The 18718-nt window shown below is 46.1% G+C and overlaps 2 protein-coding genes across 2 annotated transcripts in view; both read right to left on the bottom strand.

The window, feature by feature from the left end:
- The window catches only part of LOC308479533 (uncharacterized protein), a 28223-nt gene that overhangs the window by 638 nt on the left and 8867 nt on the right, over positions 1–18718 (bottom strand). Inside the window, exons 9-16 of the mRNA XM_081010239.1 lie at positions 9287–9293; positions 8135–8191; positions 6883–6958; positions 4631–4695; positions 4300–4381; positions 4100–4200; positions 2063–2158; positions 1875–1985 (exon numbers count right to left, since the gene is read on the bottom strand). Of these exons, the coding sequence (XP_080866365.1) occupies positions 1875–1985; positions 2063–2158; positions 4100–4200; positions 4300–4381; positions 4631–4695; positions 6883–6958; positions 8135–8191; positions 9287–9293 (595 nt within the window). The remainder of the gene's footprint in view (positions 1–1874; positions 1986–2062; positions 2159–4099; positions 4201–4299; positions 4382–4630; positions 4696–6882; positions 6959–8134; positions 8192–9286; positions 9294–18718) is intronic.
- GSTM2 (glutathione S-transferase mu 2) lies at positions 9346–17940 on the bottom strand. Its single transcript, XM_081011916.1, has 8 exons — positions 17787–17940; positions 15929–16004; positions 13363–13427; positions 12641–12722; positions 12408–12508; positions 12028–12123; positions 11826–11936; positions 9346–10375 (listed from the first exon to the last, which is right to left on the bottom strand). The coding sequence occupies exons 1-8, from the start codon at positions 17820–17822 to the stop codon at positions 10283–10285; spliced, it is 660 nt and encodes a 219-aa protein (XP_080868042.1). The 5' UTR covers positions 17823–17940; the 3' UTR covers positions 9346–10282.

Genomic DNA, 18718 nt, shown 5'->3' with positions numbered 1-18718 from the left:
GGTTGGTTGGCTTACCTTAGTTCCCATATTTTAGTTCCCATATTTTAAGTGTGTACACCCTGTGTGGTAATGTGCGTTTAAGGCTGGATGTAGGCATCTTTGGGGGGGCACTGTCATTTTGGACTCACAGCTGTCCAGGGCAGCTGTCTACCAGCTCCATTTGGTACACTGGCTGAGATCCTATCTGCCCATGGACTGTCTCACCATAGTGGTGCATGCTTTGGTTATCTCCTGCTTAGACTACTGCAACGTACTCTATGTGGGGCTACCTTTGAAGGTGGCCCAGAAACTACAACTAATCCAGAATGTGGCAGCTAGACTGGTGACTGGGAGTGGCCGCCAAGACTACATAACACCAGTCCTGAAAGGCCTACATTGGCTCCCAGTATGTTTCTGAGCACAATTCAAAGTGTTGGTGCTGACCTTTAAAGCCCCAAACAGCCTCGTTCCAGTATACCTGAAGGAGTCCCAGCCCGGACGCTGAGATCCAGCTCTGATGGCCTTCTGGCAGTTACCTCTCCGCAAGCAGTGGGGTTACTGGGAACCAGGCATAGGGCCTTTTCAGTAGTGGCGCTCTCCCAGTGGAACACCCTCCCTTCAGATGTCAAGGAAATAAACAACTATCTGACTTTTCGAAGACATCAGAAAGCAGCCTTGTTTAGGAAAGTTTTTAATGTTTTAAGTATGTTCTGATATGTGCTGTGAGCCACCCAAAGTGGCTGGGGAAACCCAGCCAGATGGGTGGGGTATAATTAACAATAATAATAATAATAATAATAATAATAATAATAATTGCACACAATATAATCCCCATGTTGTCCCTGTCCTACATTGTTTGACAATCTAATGCACATTCTGCTGGGATGATTATAACTAGCTTTGTGCCGAAAATGCACTTCTCAAGCACATTCTACGTGTGTCTCATGTGTACACAGAGAGCTCTTTCTCAGGTCATCTCCTGTTGGGGCTGGCCTACTGATACTGTAGGTGCATGCCATTCTCCTTCAATGCATTTATCTCGTCTCTAAAGGAGATTGGCAAAATAGGAAGCAGAATATATTTGTCTCTTCTAGTTGAGAGGAGAATAGAGAAATACATTGCACAGTAGTCTGAAGACAGGTCCAACCATGTGTACAGACAACACCGATAGCAGCTGCCCCTTGACACGATCCTATGGTGCAAAGGTGTGTACAAAAGCAAACCGCTATGTACAAAAACACTGAGAAACAACCCCCTATGCATTTCAAAAGCTACATGTGTAAAACAACAGCAGCCAAAGTGTTCACCTACTGAGCTCAACATGACCCAGCTGTGTTGCTGTGACAGTGCTGAGGAACTCCAGTCACAATCAATTTGACCAGGCAGCATCTGAATCTCTGGGCTAAGCCATCTGGTACAAAATAAGACATTCCAGGAGGCTTCTGGAGCAATCCATCACTTCATGAAGGAAGGAGCTCCCGCAGTATCTATATCATCACACAGGATGGGCGAGAACACAAACAAAACCTCCCTCTCTCTCATAGCCCACAAAGATGTTAGTGAAGACCTTTCAGCAGAGTCAATTAATTGCTAGCACCCACTGCCTTGCTACCAGTCACATCTAGGAACATATGAAATAATGGATGAATGGGAAATTGCCACCATCTCCCTCTGAAGCAAAGCACGTTTCAGAACCCTGGCCTTTATGTGCAAAAAAGGAAACAGACAAATGTTTCTTGCAAATTCCTGTTTGTGCCAACTTGGACAGTTGCTCTAGCCAGTTTGGAACTTTGTAGTCAATCAGTTTGTGGCTTCTTGCCAGAAGCTAATGAGCCAAGTCACAAGATGCAGGCAAAGACCTGCAAGCAAGCACGTTTTGGGAAGACAACACTAACCTCAAAACGGGAGACAAAATCCTGAAGGTTCTTGAACTGATCAAGGCACTTGGGTTCAAACATGCGGTTTTGGTCGAGGACATCATACATGAGGAAGTCAACAAAGGTGATCTGGAAAGAGACTCAAAAGTGAGACACCAAAGGGAGCAAGCCTGCCTTCAGATGCCTCTAGGTGGACATGCACATACCTTGTCCCCAGCAAACCACTTTCTGTCCCCTAGGAACTTTGAGAACAGTTTCAGCTTTCCTGGCAGTTGCTCCAAGTACCCAGGTTTTAGTTTCTCCTGCAAAACAAGCAAGGGGGAAGACTGGATCCGTGTTCTCAGCTAAAGTTCAGCATAACTCCCCTCCATCCAACAACCTATGAATTTGATGCTGTCAGTGCAAGAATTATCAGAGAACAAGGCAGGATGGCATCTTGCCTTCAAGGAGTAATATGTCAGGAAAACAAGAAGTTATTAGGCATGACCTAGAAGAGCCGCCTTGGGACGTGGGTGGCGCTGTGAGTAAAACCTCAGTGCCTAGGACTTGCTGATCGTAAGGTCAGCGGTTCGAATCCCCGCGGCGGGGTGAGCTCCCGTCGTTCGGTCCCAGCTCCTGCCAACCTAGCAGTTCAAAAGCACCCCTAAGTACAAGTAGATAAATAGGTACCGCTTTATAGCGGGAAGGTAAACGGCGTTTCCGTGTGCGGCGCTGGTGCTGGCTCACCAGAGCAGCTTTGTCACGCTGGCCACGTGACCCGGAAGTGTCTCCGGACAGCGCTGGACCCCGGCCTCTTAAGTGAGATGGGCACACAACCCTAGAGTCGGTCACAACTGGCCCGTACGGGCAGGGGTACCTTTACCTTTAGAAGAGCCGCCCTTATGGAGATTTTTTTCACTTTCCTCGAGCCAAACTCTATCAATCTCCATAACACCAACAGGAGAAATGTAAAAACGCTGTTCTGTGAGCAGATTCACATTTACACAGCAAACACTGTTGCTTTGTGTACCTTGGTGTTTCATGCAGAAAATGCTTGTGAAGTGTGAATCCCACACAAATGCACGCACCTGCACACACGTCCCATCTCTAGCAAGGTTTCTAGAAATATGTTCTAGACCAGTGTTTCCCAAACTTGGGTCTCCAACTGTTGAAGACTACAATTGCCATCATCCCTGACCACTGGGGTCCTGTTAGCTAGGCAACATGGGAGTTGTAGTCCAAAAACAGTTCGAGATCTTGGAAGAGACACATACTTCTGTCACTTTCATGCATTTGGTGAAAGAAACATTGCTCACTCTATACAGTGTGACTCACTCTCCTTTTGGAGACAGCCTATAGCAGGGGCCAATCACCTTTTTGGAACAGTGGGCACATTTTGAATTTTGAGAGAGTGCTGGGAACACCCGTCACAATATGGCTGCAATGGGGGCATGGCATAACACAAAATTAGAGGCAGCCACCTGCAACAAGCTTAAGCTTTCATTGGAAATCAGCAATCTCCTGCCAGTCCCAATTGTGGGATCACACAATATTGATTTTACACAGAGAGATACACTGAGGCTGTCTAATAACAACAAGGAGCACTACCCAGCACCAGAAAAATATACAAGGTCATCACACCACACTCACTCTCAGGACCGCAATACCTGAAGGACCGCCTCTCCCCATATAAACCAACCCAGAACCTGATCATCATCTGAGGCCCTTCTTCTTGTGCCTCCTTGAGAGGTCCAGAGGGTAACAACGCAAGAATTGGCTTTTTCTGCAGTGGCTTCCCGTTTGTGGAATGCTCTCCCCAGGGAGGCTTGCCTAGCACCTTCATTATATATTTTTAGGCACCAGGTGAAAATGTTTCTCTTCAACCAGGCCTTTGGCTAAGATTCTACAGCCTTTTAAATGTGTATGTGGGAGGGGAGTTATTGTTTTGTTTTGGTGCTTTTATCCTGCATTTTTATCTTGTGCATCTCCCTAAAATCTACAGATGAAGAGTGGTATATAAATTTAATCAATAATAATAATTTCACAGAAATTGCTTAGAAAGTACCTGCACATTTTGCCCCATCTAGGAGTGCTAGAGACTTACATTTTTTCCCTAGAAAGCTCAGAGTCTGGGGCAGCACCAGTGAGAGCTTTTGCAAGCACGAGGCCTAGGGCATCTGCAGGGACTGAGTTGACACCCCCTGTCCTATAAAAATCCCCACAATGCAACAGCAGCTGTGAACAACAGAGGCAGGTGAACTCACAAAATCAGCGTTGTACACGACCATCACGAGGCTCATGCGGAAATCCATCACCTGATTCTCCAGCATATCCACTCTGACAATCTCCTCCTCTGTTTCTCCACCTGGAGAAAACACACGACAATGAGAAATCCCAGACAGACAGAAAGAAGCCGATGCCAATCAGCCAGCCCAGGTCCCCCAAAGAACTCAATTTTACTCACAGAGCTTATGTTTACGTGCAATGTACCGGAGAATGGCATTACTCTGCGTAAGCTTGGTCTTGCCATCAATTAGGTAAGGAAGCTGGAAAGTAAGCAAAGAATGATCAGCTTAAAGACAAATCAGCTTGAAACTTTGTGCTTCCACCATTAATCACCCCCATTCACTCTACTCACACTCATTCCTCAACCACTGCTTCCCAACCCAAGGCCTTACAGAGGAGTACCACAAGGAAGAAAGGCACATTCCTCCACCAAATCTCCAGAACATCTGGATAACCCAGGCACATTCCTCTTCCCACCTGTCATATGATAGAAAAAGACAGTGACCTACATTAGGGAAGTCCAGGCCCAGCTTCTCCTTCTCACTGAACCATTGGCTCCTGTCATAGTCGGGGGCTGGAAGAGAGAGAGAGCATTTTCACTTCCTGCACATAAAATTTGCTCAGTCACTCTCCTTTGCACAGGCAAGGCAATCAACGTTTAAGAAATGCCACACGCACATGCGTGCACACACACCATGAATTTGTGGCTAAGGTTGCAGTCCCAAGGAAAGCGGTTAGGACAAAGTCCAATGACAATTCAGCAAGATTTAATTCTGAGTTAGCTTGGTGAGAGCATTCTGAGGGATATTTTTCTACAGAGGCTGATAGATCTGGGCCTTGTTGAGTTATAGCAAGCCCTGTTCAAGTCAAGGGCACAAGTTCAGGCAAGCATTCTGAATTGCTTTCCCACACTTTACTTGTCCATCTTGCTAGGATCCATTCAGAGGAGTATCTCTGAAAGTTACATGGAGCAGTTATCTGGCTTATTTTTATATTTTCATTCTAGATCCTAAGAAACCGTTGGGGCATTCTGCCGGTTTCAAGAAATCGCTTCACAAAATGAAGATGCAGTTAAGAGGAAAACAGCAAGTTCTGAGCTATGCGGATTATAAGACAAAGCCTCCATTGTGCTCAAGGCTTTTCTGGACAACCAGGGTTTATAAGCACAATTAATTCTTGCTGTTACACATTTTCAAATATCTGCCTCAAGATGGTGCTTCTGCTATAAGATCTCCATCTCCCAGCACTCAAATGTCTAGTATTTTACAGTTAGGAAAACTTCTCCCTGAACATTCCCAATTAACACAAGGAATGTGGCCTAAGTCATTCCAGGTTTTAAACACTAATTTGAGCACTTTGAACTGGACCTGGAAACAAACTGGCTGCTGCTGCTGGCTTAAAATGGGGTTATAAGAGTTCTAAATAGAACTCAAGTAAGTCAGTTACCCGGCTGGCACATTTTGAACCAGCTGTTCATTGTTAACTGTGTTACAACAGAGGGCAAACTCTAAACTTGGAGGCAGTGGCATCTGGCCACATCCTCAGCTTCTTTGTAGGAAATCAAGCAGATTCAAGAAGTGACTCTGGAAAGGGCCGTTGCCTTTTCCCCCCATTGTCCACTTCCCACCAGCTGTGCATAACCAAAATAACCCCCATCACCATCCACTAAGACAAGCAGGAAATGTGGACCAATTGAGTGGCGCATAGACTGCACTCTAGTGCATGAGCTCATCTTAATACTGAAACAAACACAAAGATGGCATGTACCCCAAAGATTTGGGGTACTGAAATCATTTCTAAATATGTCCTTGGTGGTTGCATACTTCCATACTGTGCAAAGCTACTGTTGGAATATTCATCCATCCTTAACTTATGGGAAGCTTGCAGAGAAAAAGCCACTGAAGAGGTACTGTCCCTGCAGTTATGCTCTCCCTGTGCTCTCTGTCACTCTCTCATGTGCAAACACACAAATGCAGGGGATTAAGCTAAAGACACCAGAGTGAGCTAGCAATATAGCACTCAAGATAAAATCTACTTTCACAATCACCCTGAAAAGCTCATTGTGACGGTTTGGTAACAGCAGCCTCTAATACACCTTTGCATTCATGGTATGTGCCTCCATTCTACGCACCAAGGTGATTCAAATGCTGTGGCAATAAGTGGGAATTTGAATCATTTAGTTTCCTGTTGCTTGTTAGGGCAAGTACAGACCACAGAAACCAAACTTAGATATCCACACTTGGGTGTGGGAGAGCCAAGATTTAGTTAGTTTAATTTTGCCCCTTTATTACTCTTGAACAGAGTCACCACACACACAGTTCTAGGAATATTCCTCCAAACAACATCTGGTAGCCATTTAGAAATATATGGTGGTGTGTAATGCAACATATATAAATATTATGTAACAATTACATAACAATAAGCAAACCGATATATTAAATATTATCTTTCCCTTCAACAGTTGCATGAGTGTTACAAGCTCTTCATCAACACACACACAGAGCCTTCCAGCAACTTGACAAACCTTCAGATTGTAGTACTTAAGTTTAACGTAGTTGCAAAAATGCAACTTTGGGCATTTCAAATAACTGGCTGACATAAGCACAAGCAAAACACTTTCCCTACCAACTCTTGTTCAGAATGCCCAAAGGCAAACTGCCTCTGCCCCACCGGGAAACATTAATAAAGCAGCAGCTTTTAAAAAGTGTTTAGTACTCTGATTAAGAGGAGGTTGGTACATTCTAAGTTTAGCAATACACACCTTCTCCACAGCTGTAAAACTTATCTTCAAAAGGGGTGTCTGTGTACGCTAGTAGCAAGCGGATGCTGTGGGCAAGCTGCAAAAAAGGAAAGAACAATAAAAAGGTATCGCAGCAGCAGTCAGCATCTAAGACGGAGGAGGAGAGGGCAGAGGGTGAAGAAAGAGCTGTATGTGAAGGAGGTGGGCTTTCCTCATCCTCTGGGCCCCCTGGAAAACTCAACAAACCTGCTGTACCTGGAAATGGGAATGGGGAATGCAGCTGAAGGGGACACAACTGTGGGCACCCCAGCAAGTACCATCTGCCTTAGGCCTAACCATAAAAAGCAAGTCTAGAGGGAGACTTGAAGTCCAAGGCTTCCAGGAACTCTTCTCCTGGTGAGGCATTTGGGGGTGAACTGAGAGTTTGACCCCGAGTGAGAACGGAGAGGCTGTGTCAGAAGGGAAATGAATGTAATTTGTACTAGTGGACCCCTAGATGCCTTTGGGAAACCGGCAAGCGGGATGTGAGCCCCAGGGCCCTCTCCACCCCCCGCCCACTCGTGATTTTCTGCAACTGTTATTCAGCAGCATTCCTCCCTCCAGCTGTGGAGGCGGAGCGCAGCCATGGTGGCTAATCGCCATCGCTAGCCCCCCACCTTCCACGTGCACAGAGCGGTAGAGTCCTAACAGCAAAACGCGCAGGCAAGGTAGGCGTGGACGAAGCAGAGCTCGGCAGGTGGGAACCGCTCGTCCAACGAGCCTCCGCCGCGGGCGCCCCGTCGAGCTCCGCTCGCGCGAAAAACGAGGCAAGGCGAAGGCCCGTGGGGGGGGGTGTGCACCTCAAACAGTCTCGCAGGACCTGCCGGCCTTTTGCAGGGAGCAGCAGACACGTGGAGCAGCCAGACAAAAGGCCTCCGCCGAGCTCCGTCCGCCTTTCCCCGGCCGCTGCCCTGGGGGCCTCCAGGACTGCGCCTCGACGGCAGCGCAGCTTCCCAAGGGGGCTGGGGGGCGGGACGGTGGCTCGAGCTCCTCTGGGGAACTTCTCCCTCCTCGCCTTAGAAGCCACGGGACCAAGAGCGCACCCAAAGGCTCCCCGCGGTTGAGAGGGCGTAAGCAGCCCCTGGACGGCGCCGACTTACGCAGGGGCGACCCACGGGCGCGCCTCCCCCCCCCCCCCCCGCGGGAGCACCGAGAGCCTGGGAAGGCTCTGCAGAGCAGACTCAGCAGGCGGAGGGGGGAGACCTCTTCCTCGCTTTCTACACAAGGAACTCACCCCTCGGATGTCCCAGTAGCCCAAAATCATCGTCATGTTGCCTGTTGAGTTCTCTTTCTCTCAGCCTCACTGCCAGCAGCCACCTTGGAGGAGGGACTCAAGAAGCAGCCGCCGAGGCGCGTCGAGTTCAGCTCTTTAAAGGGCCAGAGCCGATTAATCTTATTTTTAATTAGGTGGGCGGGGCGTGGAAGCAACGTTTGGGGAACGGCTTTTTATTAGAGTTTATGAAAACTGCAAATACACATAATCCTAAAGCTGGCTTGATTGCACATTAAACCTGCCCCGGAGAAGAGCACTTTCCCATTGGGGTCAGCCCCAATTAGCACCGAAAAAGGACTGGGGTGGGAAAGTGTTTTGCTTTCTTCTAACCCGATGTTATTGTGGCGTCGTGTTTTTTTACGTCCTACACCACCTTCTTATACTTTTCATGTTGAGTTTTGTGAAACTTTATATAATAAAGTTGCAATGTGATCTTTCTGTTGCGAGGAAAGGGCGTTTAAAAACAAAACAAAACAGGATCAAGTGAGAAGCATTCGTGAAACTTTTGGAAATTTCTTAACCACTCAGCCCTGTCCATTTCTGCTGAGAAGTAAATCCCACTGAGTTCAGTCCCCAGTAACAACTTCGGCTGCAGCCTAATGCCCACTTACTTATCACTTAATTGGGCATAAGACTACAGTCCAAGTTGATACAAGCATCTCCTGGGAGAGGGAAGCTGGAGAGCAGCCAGACACGGCAGGCTGGAGTCAGGTTTTGGAGAGAGAACATTCTTACAAGTAAGTTTGAAAAAGTGCCTCAGGGAATTAACCCCTTAAGTGGCTTTTTTCACTGCAATATAGTATTAGACAGAGGGCCTTCTTGGTAGTGGCGCCCATCTTGTGGAACGCCCTTTCATCAGATGTCAAAGAAATAAGCAACAATCTGACTTTTAGAAGACATCTGAAAGCAGCCCTGTTTAGGGAAGTTTTTAATGTTTGCTCTTTTATTGTGTTTTTAATAGTCTGTTGGGAGCTGCCCAGAGTGGCTGGGGAAACCCAGCCAGATGTGCAGGGTATAAATTATTTGATTATTAATTGAAAGCTATTGTCTATTCCAACAATTGACACACACACACACACACACACACACACTGCAGTGTCTCATCTCTTCTACCACACACCTTTATTGAAAAGTTAACTGTTGAAAGATTACGGAAAGAACTAAAAAAAACCTACTTAGGCAGGCTTTTTTATTATTATTATTTTTAAAATAAATTTTATTAGTATTTTCCACACAACAACAGCACGAAAGATATCAAAAAATAACAATACACAACACACAAAAATCAACATTCGAAAACTAAAAAACAACAACAAAGCAAAAAAACCAAATCCATATCTTACAAGTTAATATTATAAACACTAAAACAACAACATCAAGACATTGACTTCCACCAATCCCACAGCACCTCCTTTATCTCTCATTTTGTCTTCCTGTTTTCCTGTTTTCTTTATCATCTCTATCCTAACATCTAGATATAAATCCTTCTTTCATATCCTTTCACTTCACAAGGTTATTCCAGACTCAGCCAGATTTCTGCCCTCGAACCTTGACTTTTGAGGTATTCATTTAGGCACTCCCATTCTTTTTTTTACTTCACTTTTTGGTTTTTGTCTTATGTCTGTCAATTTGGCTAATTCTAAGCATTCTGAGATACTTATGCATGCTTTTATGGATCATGTAGAAAGGCCTTAATTGGGAGGAAAGGCAGGCTAGCACTTCCCAATCATAGAAACGAAACCTGTGGCTTTATACCACCATGTGTCCTGCCAGTGTATCTGGCTGACAAGCATTGGCACAAGGGCATCAGTTGCACTGGGCAATGTTGCAAGGGACGACAATTCCTCCTCCTCCTCCCCCCTCTCCCACAGTCAGGTTGTTTTGTGCCCTGTGAGCTCTTGGAATAAGAAGCCAGGACAATTGTTTCAGTATCCTTTTTTTTTTTTTATCACAACAACAACATTAATTAAGAGTCACAATGACAACATTAATTAAGAGTCACAACATAACATACATGTTTAAAGGCACGAAGGGATAGTGAATCATTCAGAGGCCATCCCTGATGCCAACACTCCTCTACAGAAGCTTTAAGGTCCACATTCTCCTCTTTTATTTTTTATTGCCCCACTGGGCATTTCTCAAGAAGATGGGAGTCTTCAGGTAACGGCTAGATTTCATGTAGGCAGAAATCTTCTCCAAAGCCTGCAAGAGAGAGTCATTAAACAGCAACAGCATCACACATAGCAAGAGTCTAAATCCAACTCTGGAGGAAACCTGGAAACAGTTGTCTAGGACCCAAAATGCTTTGCACTTAGGACATGCTTGCACTCTTCTTATGTGTTTCTGCCTGGCTATAATGTGTCCCTGAACTCTGAGAATGCCTCTCATTTCCTTAGATGGAGGATAGAGTTGAGTGTCAGAGCACATGTAGAAATGAGCCTATGGTAAAAAAATAAAATTTACAGCAATTGCTCAGCTGCTTTTGCCTCTGGCCCTGCCCACCATTGACAGTGGCCTCCAGAAGCTTCCTCAGAACAGAATGGCCTTGGCTGAAAAAGGGTCCCTACGCCTGGTATACAGCAACAACAGATAGCTTGAAAAACATGACAGAGTTTCTCTGTGGATTCTGCCACACACACAGCCCAGCAAATACTTTCTCATTATCTGGAGAAGCAGATTTTTTTTGTTGTGCAATTTTGCCAGTCTCTCATAGCATGTATATCATCTACACAGCGTGTGTGTGTGTGTGTGTGTGTGTGGATGTGTGAAGGGAGTGAGGCAGGGGAAGCACCTTTCTGCAGGAAAACCCTGCAGAAACACGCACACCCCTAGTGTTAGAATGCACAACTCCTATGTGATGGCATATACACAGTGTCTCTACCCCCCCTTAACAAGAGTATTTAATATCTATAAGTGAGGGGGTGCACATGTGTAAATCTGTGGAGGCTGGCACCAAGTGGAACTGCTCAGAAAGGATGAAAGGAGACCAATATTAGGTAGAGCCAGAGCCAATGGCAAGCAGAGCCATAGAAGTCATAGAATCATAAACTTGGAATGGATCCTGAGGGATCCGGGTCAACAGATTCTGGTTTTGTAACCATTATTCTCTCTGTTGAATTCCACAAAGGCAGCACTGAGACTAAGGCCACATTCACACTGTGCATCCAAAGTGCTATGATGCCCCTTTAAAGAGCCATGGCATCCCCCAAAGAATTCTGGGAGCGGTAGTCCATTAAGTGCGCTGAGAGTTTCTGCTCACAGAGATACGGTTCAGAAATCCCAGAGTTACCTGGGAAGGGGAATTGATTGCTAAACCAATGTGGACAGTTGCTCTTAGAGCCAGACAGTAACTTGCAGGAAGCACCCTTAACAAACAAAAAAACAGCTCCCAAGATTCTTTGGAAGAAGCCATGACTCTTTAAAGTGCTATCATAGCACTTTAAACACATAGAGTGAGTGTGGTCTGAGGAGGAAGAGGAGGCTGACATTCAGTGCAACCCTGTGGACTGGTTGTGAATAAGGATGTATAAAGAAAGTGACAGATTAAGGGAAACTGCCAGTATTCAGTTGGTTGGTGGATCGCATTTCTTCTGCTATGGATAAAAGAACAATTCCTACTGGAGATCCATGCATACAACACAGTAAATCTCACCTCAAAGCGGTCAAGGAAATTTTTCAGATTTGGAAACTCATCAAAGTACTTTGGCTCAAACATCCAGAGCCGTTCCAATACATCATATGCAAGGAAATCTACATAGGTGATCTAGGAAATCAAAAGAGGAAGACATTTTAAATGGATCCATAAAACTAGAGAGACATCTTTGTTTCTATGGAATTAGGCATAGCCCTTGTACCTTCTTTCCTGTAAACCACTTCCTGTCCCCCAAAAACTGGGAAAGCAGCTTCAGTTCCCCGGCTAACTGCTCCAGGTACTCAGGCTTCACTTTTTCCTGCAACCAGAAGTTCTTGAATTATTACATACACAGATTCATTTCCAGTTCAACTCTTGTGAAACCTTGAACTACTGACTCCCCAGTTATAGGACTCTCTTTCTCTCTCTAACTCTAAAGATCTTTTCTTCCTCTGCTCGCCCTCGAAGAGCAGAAAGAAAGTATTTGTTAAGACTTACATAAGAGCTTTTTTTCGACCCACTCACTCCATATGGATCCCCAAATCATTCTCATCATTGGCTGGATTGCCAACTTGGAAGGAGGATTCAAACCACCAGACTCACAAAATCTGGACTGTAGCAAAGTCTTGCAAAGGTCATTCTGACATCCATGAGCTGGTTTTCAAGCATATCCATCCTGATGATTTCTTCTTCACTCTCACCCCCTGGAGAAACACAACATACACAGAAGGTAAGAGCGCACCTCTAACCAACTATTTGACAAGAATATTATCAATCAGTTAACTGGTTAATTTTAAGCTGGCATCCAAAGAAACACTAGTGCCAAAAAGACTCACATATCTTGTGCTTGCGTGCAATGTATCTTATGATGGCGTTGCTTTGTGTGATCTTCATCTCACCATCGATTAGATAAGGGAGCTAAGGAAAGGATAGAAAAAGTTAATGGTGCCAGTGCAGAAGACCCAGAATATTTCATCGCCCCATCATCCTTGCTGGACAACTTCCCATTTACATAGGATGAACAATGCCAGCAGAAAGGATGTCTAAACTGAAATGGCTTCAGGAGAAAACACACTGTTGGGTGTTAGTTTTTGCATCACAGCTCTAGTATCATTATTTAGGGCTACTCAAGGATTGACGTAACAATTTTGCACAGAATTTGCCACCACCAATTGGGAAACACTGCACTTGAGAGTTGTGTGTGAGAGTTTAGTTGCAGAAGTTACAGGGCCTGGCTTCTCCCCCCAGGCACACTTGAAAGGCCCTCTGGCCTCTGGCTTCCTGGCAGCCTTTGCTCCAGCAAGAAGCCAGGAATGCACCGGCTCCAGCCTCCAGCCAATCCACTGCTTTAGATTCTGCTCACACACCGTCATCATTTTCCACTGAGCTGCGACCTGTACTTGAAGCAGCAGTGCAGCAGAGCCGGATGAGAAAGAGCCCAGGACTCTGGCCTGATTGCTCTCACTCATCTCAAAGAGGGAGCAGCAGCAGAATGACCCCACCATCCCCATCAATGCACAACGACATGTTGCTGGTTTTTTCCACATTTGCTACATACATTTGGGAAGTCCAAGCCCAGCGTCTCCTTCACATTAGTCCACTGACTTCTGTCAAAATCAGGAGCTGTAAATACAGGTATGAAAAGTAAGTCCATGGTAAGTCTGCTCTCACTTCTATACCAGTCAGGCTTATTTTCCCCTTCATTTCCAGCTTCTCTTGTGTTTTTGGCTCCATTCCTAAGGGGGTTATCAGGCATGAATCCTAGCAATCTCATACTGGGAGCCATAGTCCAACACAACCAGAGTGCCAGACTGGGGAAGGTCATTCTAGCTGTAGAAACATATTGGCCACTGTCCAAAGTACAACCCATACTTTTAAAGAGGCAATTGCATCTAGAAGTAGACACAACAAGAGATTGTCTGTTCCATTTCAACTCCCATCACTAAACACTTTACATGGCCTACATAAAACACTCACACAAACCCTAAAATCATTGAGGTCCACCAAGACATTTGGCATGTATGAAAGCCAGAAGGCATACTCAGAAACACTAAGCCACTGTTAAGTGATCTTCAGTGTGCATTGTTACATGAGAACGTAACCACCTTTTTGGCCAGATGACGGTCTGACCAGATTGAGCAGGAGGCTTACACTTAGTGGCCACCAGAACTTGCAGGCTGCTGTCTAACCTTGGTCCACCACTGAGGATCAGAGGCAGCAGCTGTGCTGGGATTTAATCCTAGTCTTTCTTGAAAGGCACATAAAAAGCACAAGTTACCGTACTTCTTTAAAAAAGCTCCATCTATTTCCAAATGTTCTTGGATATATTTTTTCTCTGCTTTCCACAATTCCCACAGCTAGATAATTCAAAGACACTAAGCAAAAAACCAAAGCAACTGACAATAATCCTAACTGCTGAAGGGATTCATTGTTGGTCAAGAGATAAGCACATGGTTTCTGTACTATGAGCAAGGTCAGTGATAAGTAGCAAAGGTTCAAAGAGGTTCTCTGTATCAAGGCAGCAGGAGGTGGAACAGGATATGAGGGCACTTTCAGCCCTTCCTCACAATCCTCTGTTTTGGAGGGGGGGAGCCACAATGGCATTAAAGAATTATTTCCCCTCTTGTCACTGCTTCAGGTGGAAAGTGTGTTTTAGAAGAAACATCATAACTGAGCAATCTGATGTAAGAAGTTATGAGGCCAGCTTCAGAACTCCAGATTTCACGCAAGAAGCACATCAGAATGTTCAGCCATAACAAAAACTTGTTTTGGTGACTTCTTTTTAAAAAGCCAATTACCATAGCTCTTCCACATACATCTGTGGTGGTTAACATCTGCCCCACAATCCAGATTAGGCCCAGCAAAGGTCCCAAATTGGCTCATGAAGCCATTTCTTCCAATCACACTTGCCCTATGTGACACTTGGTGTTGGGCAGGTATGTATGTGGCTGTAAAGAAACAATAGGGACTTTGAAGTGTGCTCCTAAGTGTGGTTCCTTAGCGAGGAAGCCTTTCTGTAAGCCCCAATCAGCTGATTGGTACTGACACCAAGCCGTGTTGGGATTGGCTACCCTATGTGGGCAAAGGAAAACTCTTCACCTGCCAGCATGGGGTCATCAGATGATTGTGGAAGTGGCCTTTGAGAGAATGTCTGAACCTGACCCACAGGCTGGATTCAGCTCCCCACCCCTAAAACACATACAGTGGAACCTCTAGTTAAGTACCACTCTGGGCACGTAAGTTTCGGGTTACGAACGCAGCAAACCCAGAAGTGTATACTTCCAGGTTTCACTGCAGGCGCAGAAGCGGTGCCTCTGCCTATGGACTTTTGGGGTTGCAGACAGACCCCAGGAACGAATTTAATTCGTATCCAGAGGGTCCACTGTATTTAAGTGTCAGGTTAGCACTTCTCTCACACAAAGACATGAAACATTTGCAGTTTTACTAGTTGATGTTTTTCAGCAACAACAGGCTTCCAGCAATCCCTCCCAAGGCCAGATATAAGCCAGGCCTGCCCCCACTTCCTGCTGGCCTTGCTTTGTTCTAATCGCTTGCTCCGCCTCCTACTTCTTGGAAATTCAGGTGCAGCCAATTTTCCTCTGGAGCTAAATCTAATTGCCTCCTACCACCTGCGTCCTGCTCCTTCATCTCTGTGCTGCTGGGAAACCTTACAGGCAGCCTTCCAGAGAAGGCTTATCTCACTTTTGTTGTGTGAAAGAATCAAGTTTCTCATTTCCTCTGCCTCTTCCTCCGCCTCTTTGCCGGCCATGTCTCTAACATCAAGCAATCAATGGGGAAAAGCAACATTTTAAGTAACAGCTCACCCATGCCTTTAAGACAGGCAATTCCCATGTTTAAAATACTTATACCTTAGAAGCAACAGTGAACATCTATGTCAATTAACAGCTACAAAGCTTAGACACATCTAATGTTTAATCAATGAGACTGCAAAACTGCCTTACCAAGACAGGAAACCAAATGCCATTTTGCTTCCAGCAGTGACCAGCCAAATGGCTCTGAGAAGGTCACACGCAGGGCAGGAGGAAGGTAGCTATAGGTTCCCGCTTGTTTGTCCCTCTACTTTGATAATGCAGCTAGAAACTCCTCTGGAGTCAGCTCCTTACCATCTCCAAACGCATACTGCTTGTCCTCATATGGGGTCCCTGTGTATTCCAGAAGGAGTCGGATCGCACCAGCGAGCTGCAGGAAGAATAGTGGAAGAATAATCAGCATTGGTAGAAAAGCCAGCAAACTACATCTGCTCCAGACTAGCAATGGCCCAAGGCAAAGGATATTGGCATCCTTCTGAAATTTCACAGATGAAGATAGCAGATGCTTGCAACTGAAGGTTACTGTCCAATAGCACCCTGGCATCACTGAACCCCCTGTTTCATGTCAGTGGCTGTGATCAGACATGACAGGAAAACACGGTTTTTGGTGACAGAAATGAGCCTACTGTCAAGGTTTGGGGGCTGGGTATACTTTTTCAAGCATAGGAACAAGATCAAAAGCTTTCTTTTCTTGTTTTGATTAACTGCAGCTTGTCACCCAAGGTTTAAAAACTGTGGCCTTGTGCCGGTTATTTGTCTCCTGGCGAGGTCAGGACGGATTTAGGTTTGATGAGCCCCTAGCTACTGAAGGTAATGGGGCCCTTTATATGTCCAGCTGTCCTTTGTCAACAACAAATTGTCGCTTTTTTGTGCTGAATATATGCTATATGGTAATTTATGGACCTAATAGGTATCTAAAGTCATTTGCACAGGTTGCCATGCAACCAGTCCATGCAGAATGTGTTGTTGTTGTTGTTTAATCATTTAGTCGTGTCCGACTCTTCGTGACTCCATGGACCAGAGCACGCCAGGCACTCCTGTCTTCCACCGCCTCCCGCAGTTTGGTCAAACTCATGTTAGTAGCATGCAGAATGTAGGCATCCGATATACAGAAATGAACAAACCAGTGATATTTTAGGGAGCAGGCTAGCAGGCAGAGCCCATTACCTACATCACAGGAGCCTACACAACATAAAACACTGTTACTGTATGTAGGCTTTATTTTATTTGTTTTTTATCTTATATTTTGGAAATGTACATCCTGATTTTGTCCCCTTTACATTTTTTGGGGGCCCCCATTTTGGAAATGGACATCCAGTTTTTTGGGGGGAGGGGCAAGAGAGTGGGGTCCTAAGCTATAGCTTGTTTAGCTTATATGTAAATCCGGCACTGAGTGAGGTGTAAGGCGAACAAAGGAAGGGGGCTCTGTGCTCTACAAATGGGTAGAGCCCCTCCGTCATCTCCCATATACAGTGGTACCACGGGTTAAGTACTTGATTCATTCCGGAGGTCCGTTCTTAACCTGAAACTATTCTTAACCTGAAGCACCACTTTAGCTAATGTGGCCTCCTGCTGCCGCTACACCGCCAGAGCCCGATTTCTGTTCTTATCCTGAAGCAAAGTTCTTAACCTGAAGCACTATTTCTAGGTTAGCGGAGTGTGTAACCTGAAGCGTATGTAACCTGAAGCGTATGTAACCTGAGGTACCACTGTAGTTAGAAGCAGACACCTGGAGCATCCCTGCGTGCTCCCTCTGCCTTTCCCCAGCCGCTGCCCCGAGGGATCCGCTGGGGATCTCCAGCAAAGCGCCTCGACGGCAGCGCGCTTCCTCGGCGCGACCAGCCGGGACCCGGGCTCCTTCCAGGAAAGGTCCCCGAGGGACTTCTTCCTCCTCGCCTTAGAAACCACTCGTCCTCGAGGGCACACAATTGCCCAGGTTTCTCCAACCAGGGCTTAAACATCGGCTAGCTCTGGGCCCGCGGCCCCTGGACGGCGCCGATTTGCGCAGGGGGCACCCGCAGGCGCGACTCCCCCGGTGGGAACAGCGAGCGCCTCGGAAGGCTCTGCAAAGCGAGGCAGGAACCCGACTCAGCAGGCGGACGGGACGGGGCGCCTCTTCGGCTCTCCCTCCCTTTCTGCGCAAGGAACTCACCCCTCGGATGTCCCAGTAGCCCAAAATCATCGTCATGCTGCTCGCTGTCCTCTCCTCTCCCGTCGAGCTCCCTTTCTCGCAGCCTCACTGCCAGCAGCCACCTCGGAGGAGGGAGGGAGCAGCGGCGGCGTCGAGTTCAGCCTTTTAAAGGGCCGGAGCCCTTTATTTAGTGTTATTTTTAATGAGGTGGCAGACATGGAAGCAATGTTTTGGGGATGGCTTTTATTACAGTTTAGAAAACCTGCAAATACGCATAATCCTAAAAGTGGCTTTATTATTGCACATAAGCCCGCAAACTCATATTAAACCTGCTCCAGAGAACAGCTCTCCCCATTGCAGGTCCCCCCACCCCCAGCCAATAGAACAAATTTTGAAGAGTGCTTCAAAATTTGCTCTCAACTCAGACTGGGAAGAGTGTTTTGATTTTAAACCCATGATATTGTACTGTGATATTTTTATGTCATTCACCACCATGTTATTGTTTTTATGAAAGTGTGGCCTGTAAATATTTATTTAATAAAGTTCCAATATGACATGTTGGGAGGCGGGGTGATATTTATTTATTTATTTATTTAAGGTCAAATGAGATGCGTGGGTTAGACTTTGGGAAGTTTCTTAACTGCTCAAACCTGTACATGTCTCATCACTGGGGGCACTGTTATACAGTGGTTTCGCTCCTTCCTCCTGGGCCGTGTTCAGAAAGTGGTGGTGGGGAATGAGTGTTCAGACCCCTGGGCTCTCACTTGTGGGGTGCCATCCTCTCCCCCATGCTTTTTAAAATCCATATGAAGCCTCTGGGAGAGATCATCCCAGCTTTGGGCTGGGTGTTCATCAATATGCAGATGATACCCAGCTCTACCTCTCTTTCAAATCAGAACCAGTGAAGGCGGTGAAGGTCCTGTGTGAGTGTCTGGAGGCGGTTGGAGGATGGA

This window comes from Podarcis pityusensis (genome assembly GCF_964106645.2).
Source record: "Podarcis pityusensis genome assembly, chromosome: 6".
Classification (NCBI taxonomy): domain Eukaryota; kingdom Metazoa; phylum Chordata; class Lepidosauria; order Squamata; family Lacertidae; genus Podarcis; species Podarcis pityusensis.
The sequence above is the reverse complement of the archived record's forward strand: the minus strand, read 5'-3'. Positions and strand labels throughout refer to the sequence as shown.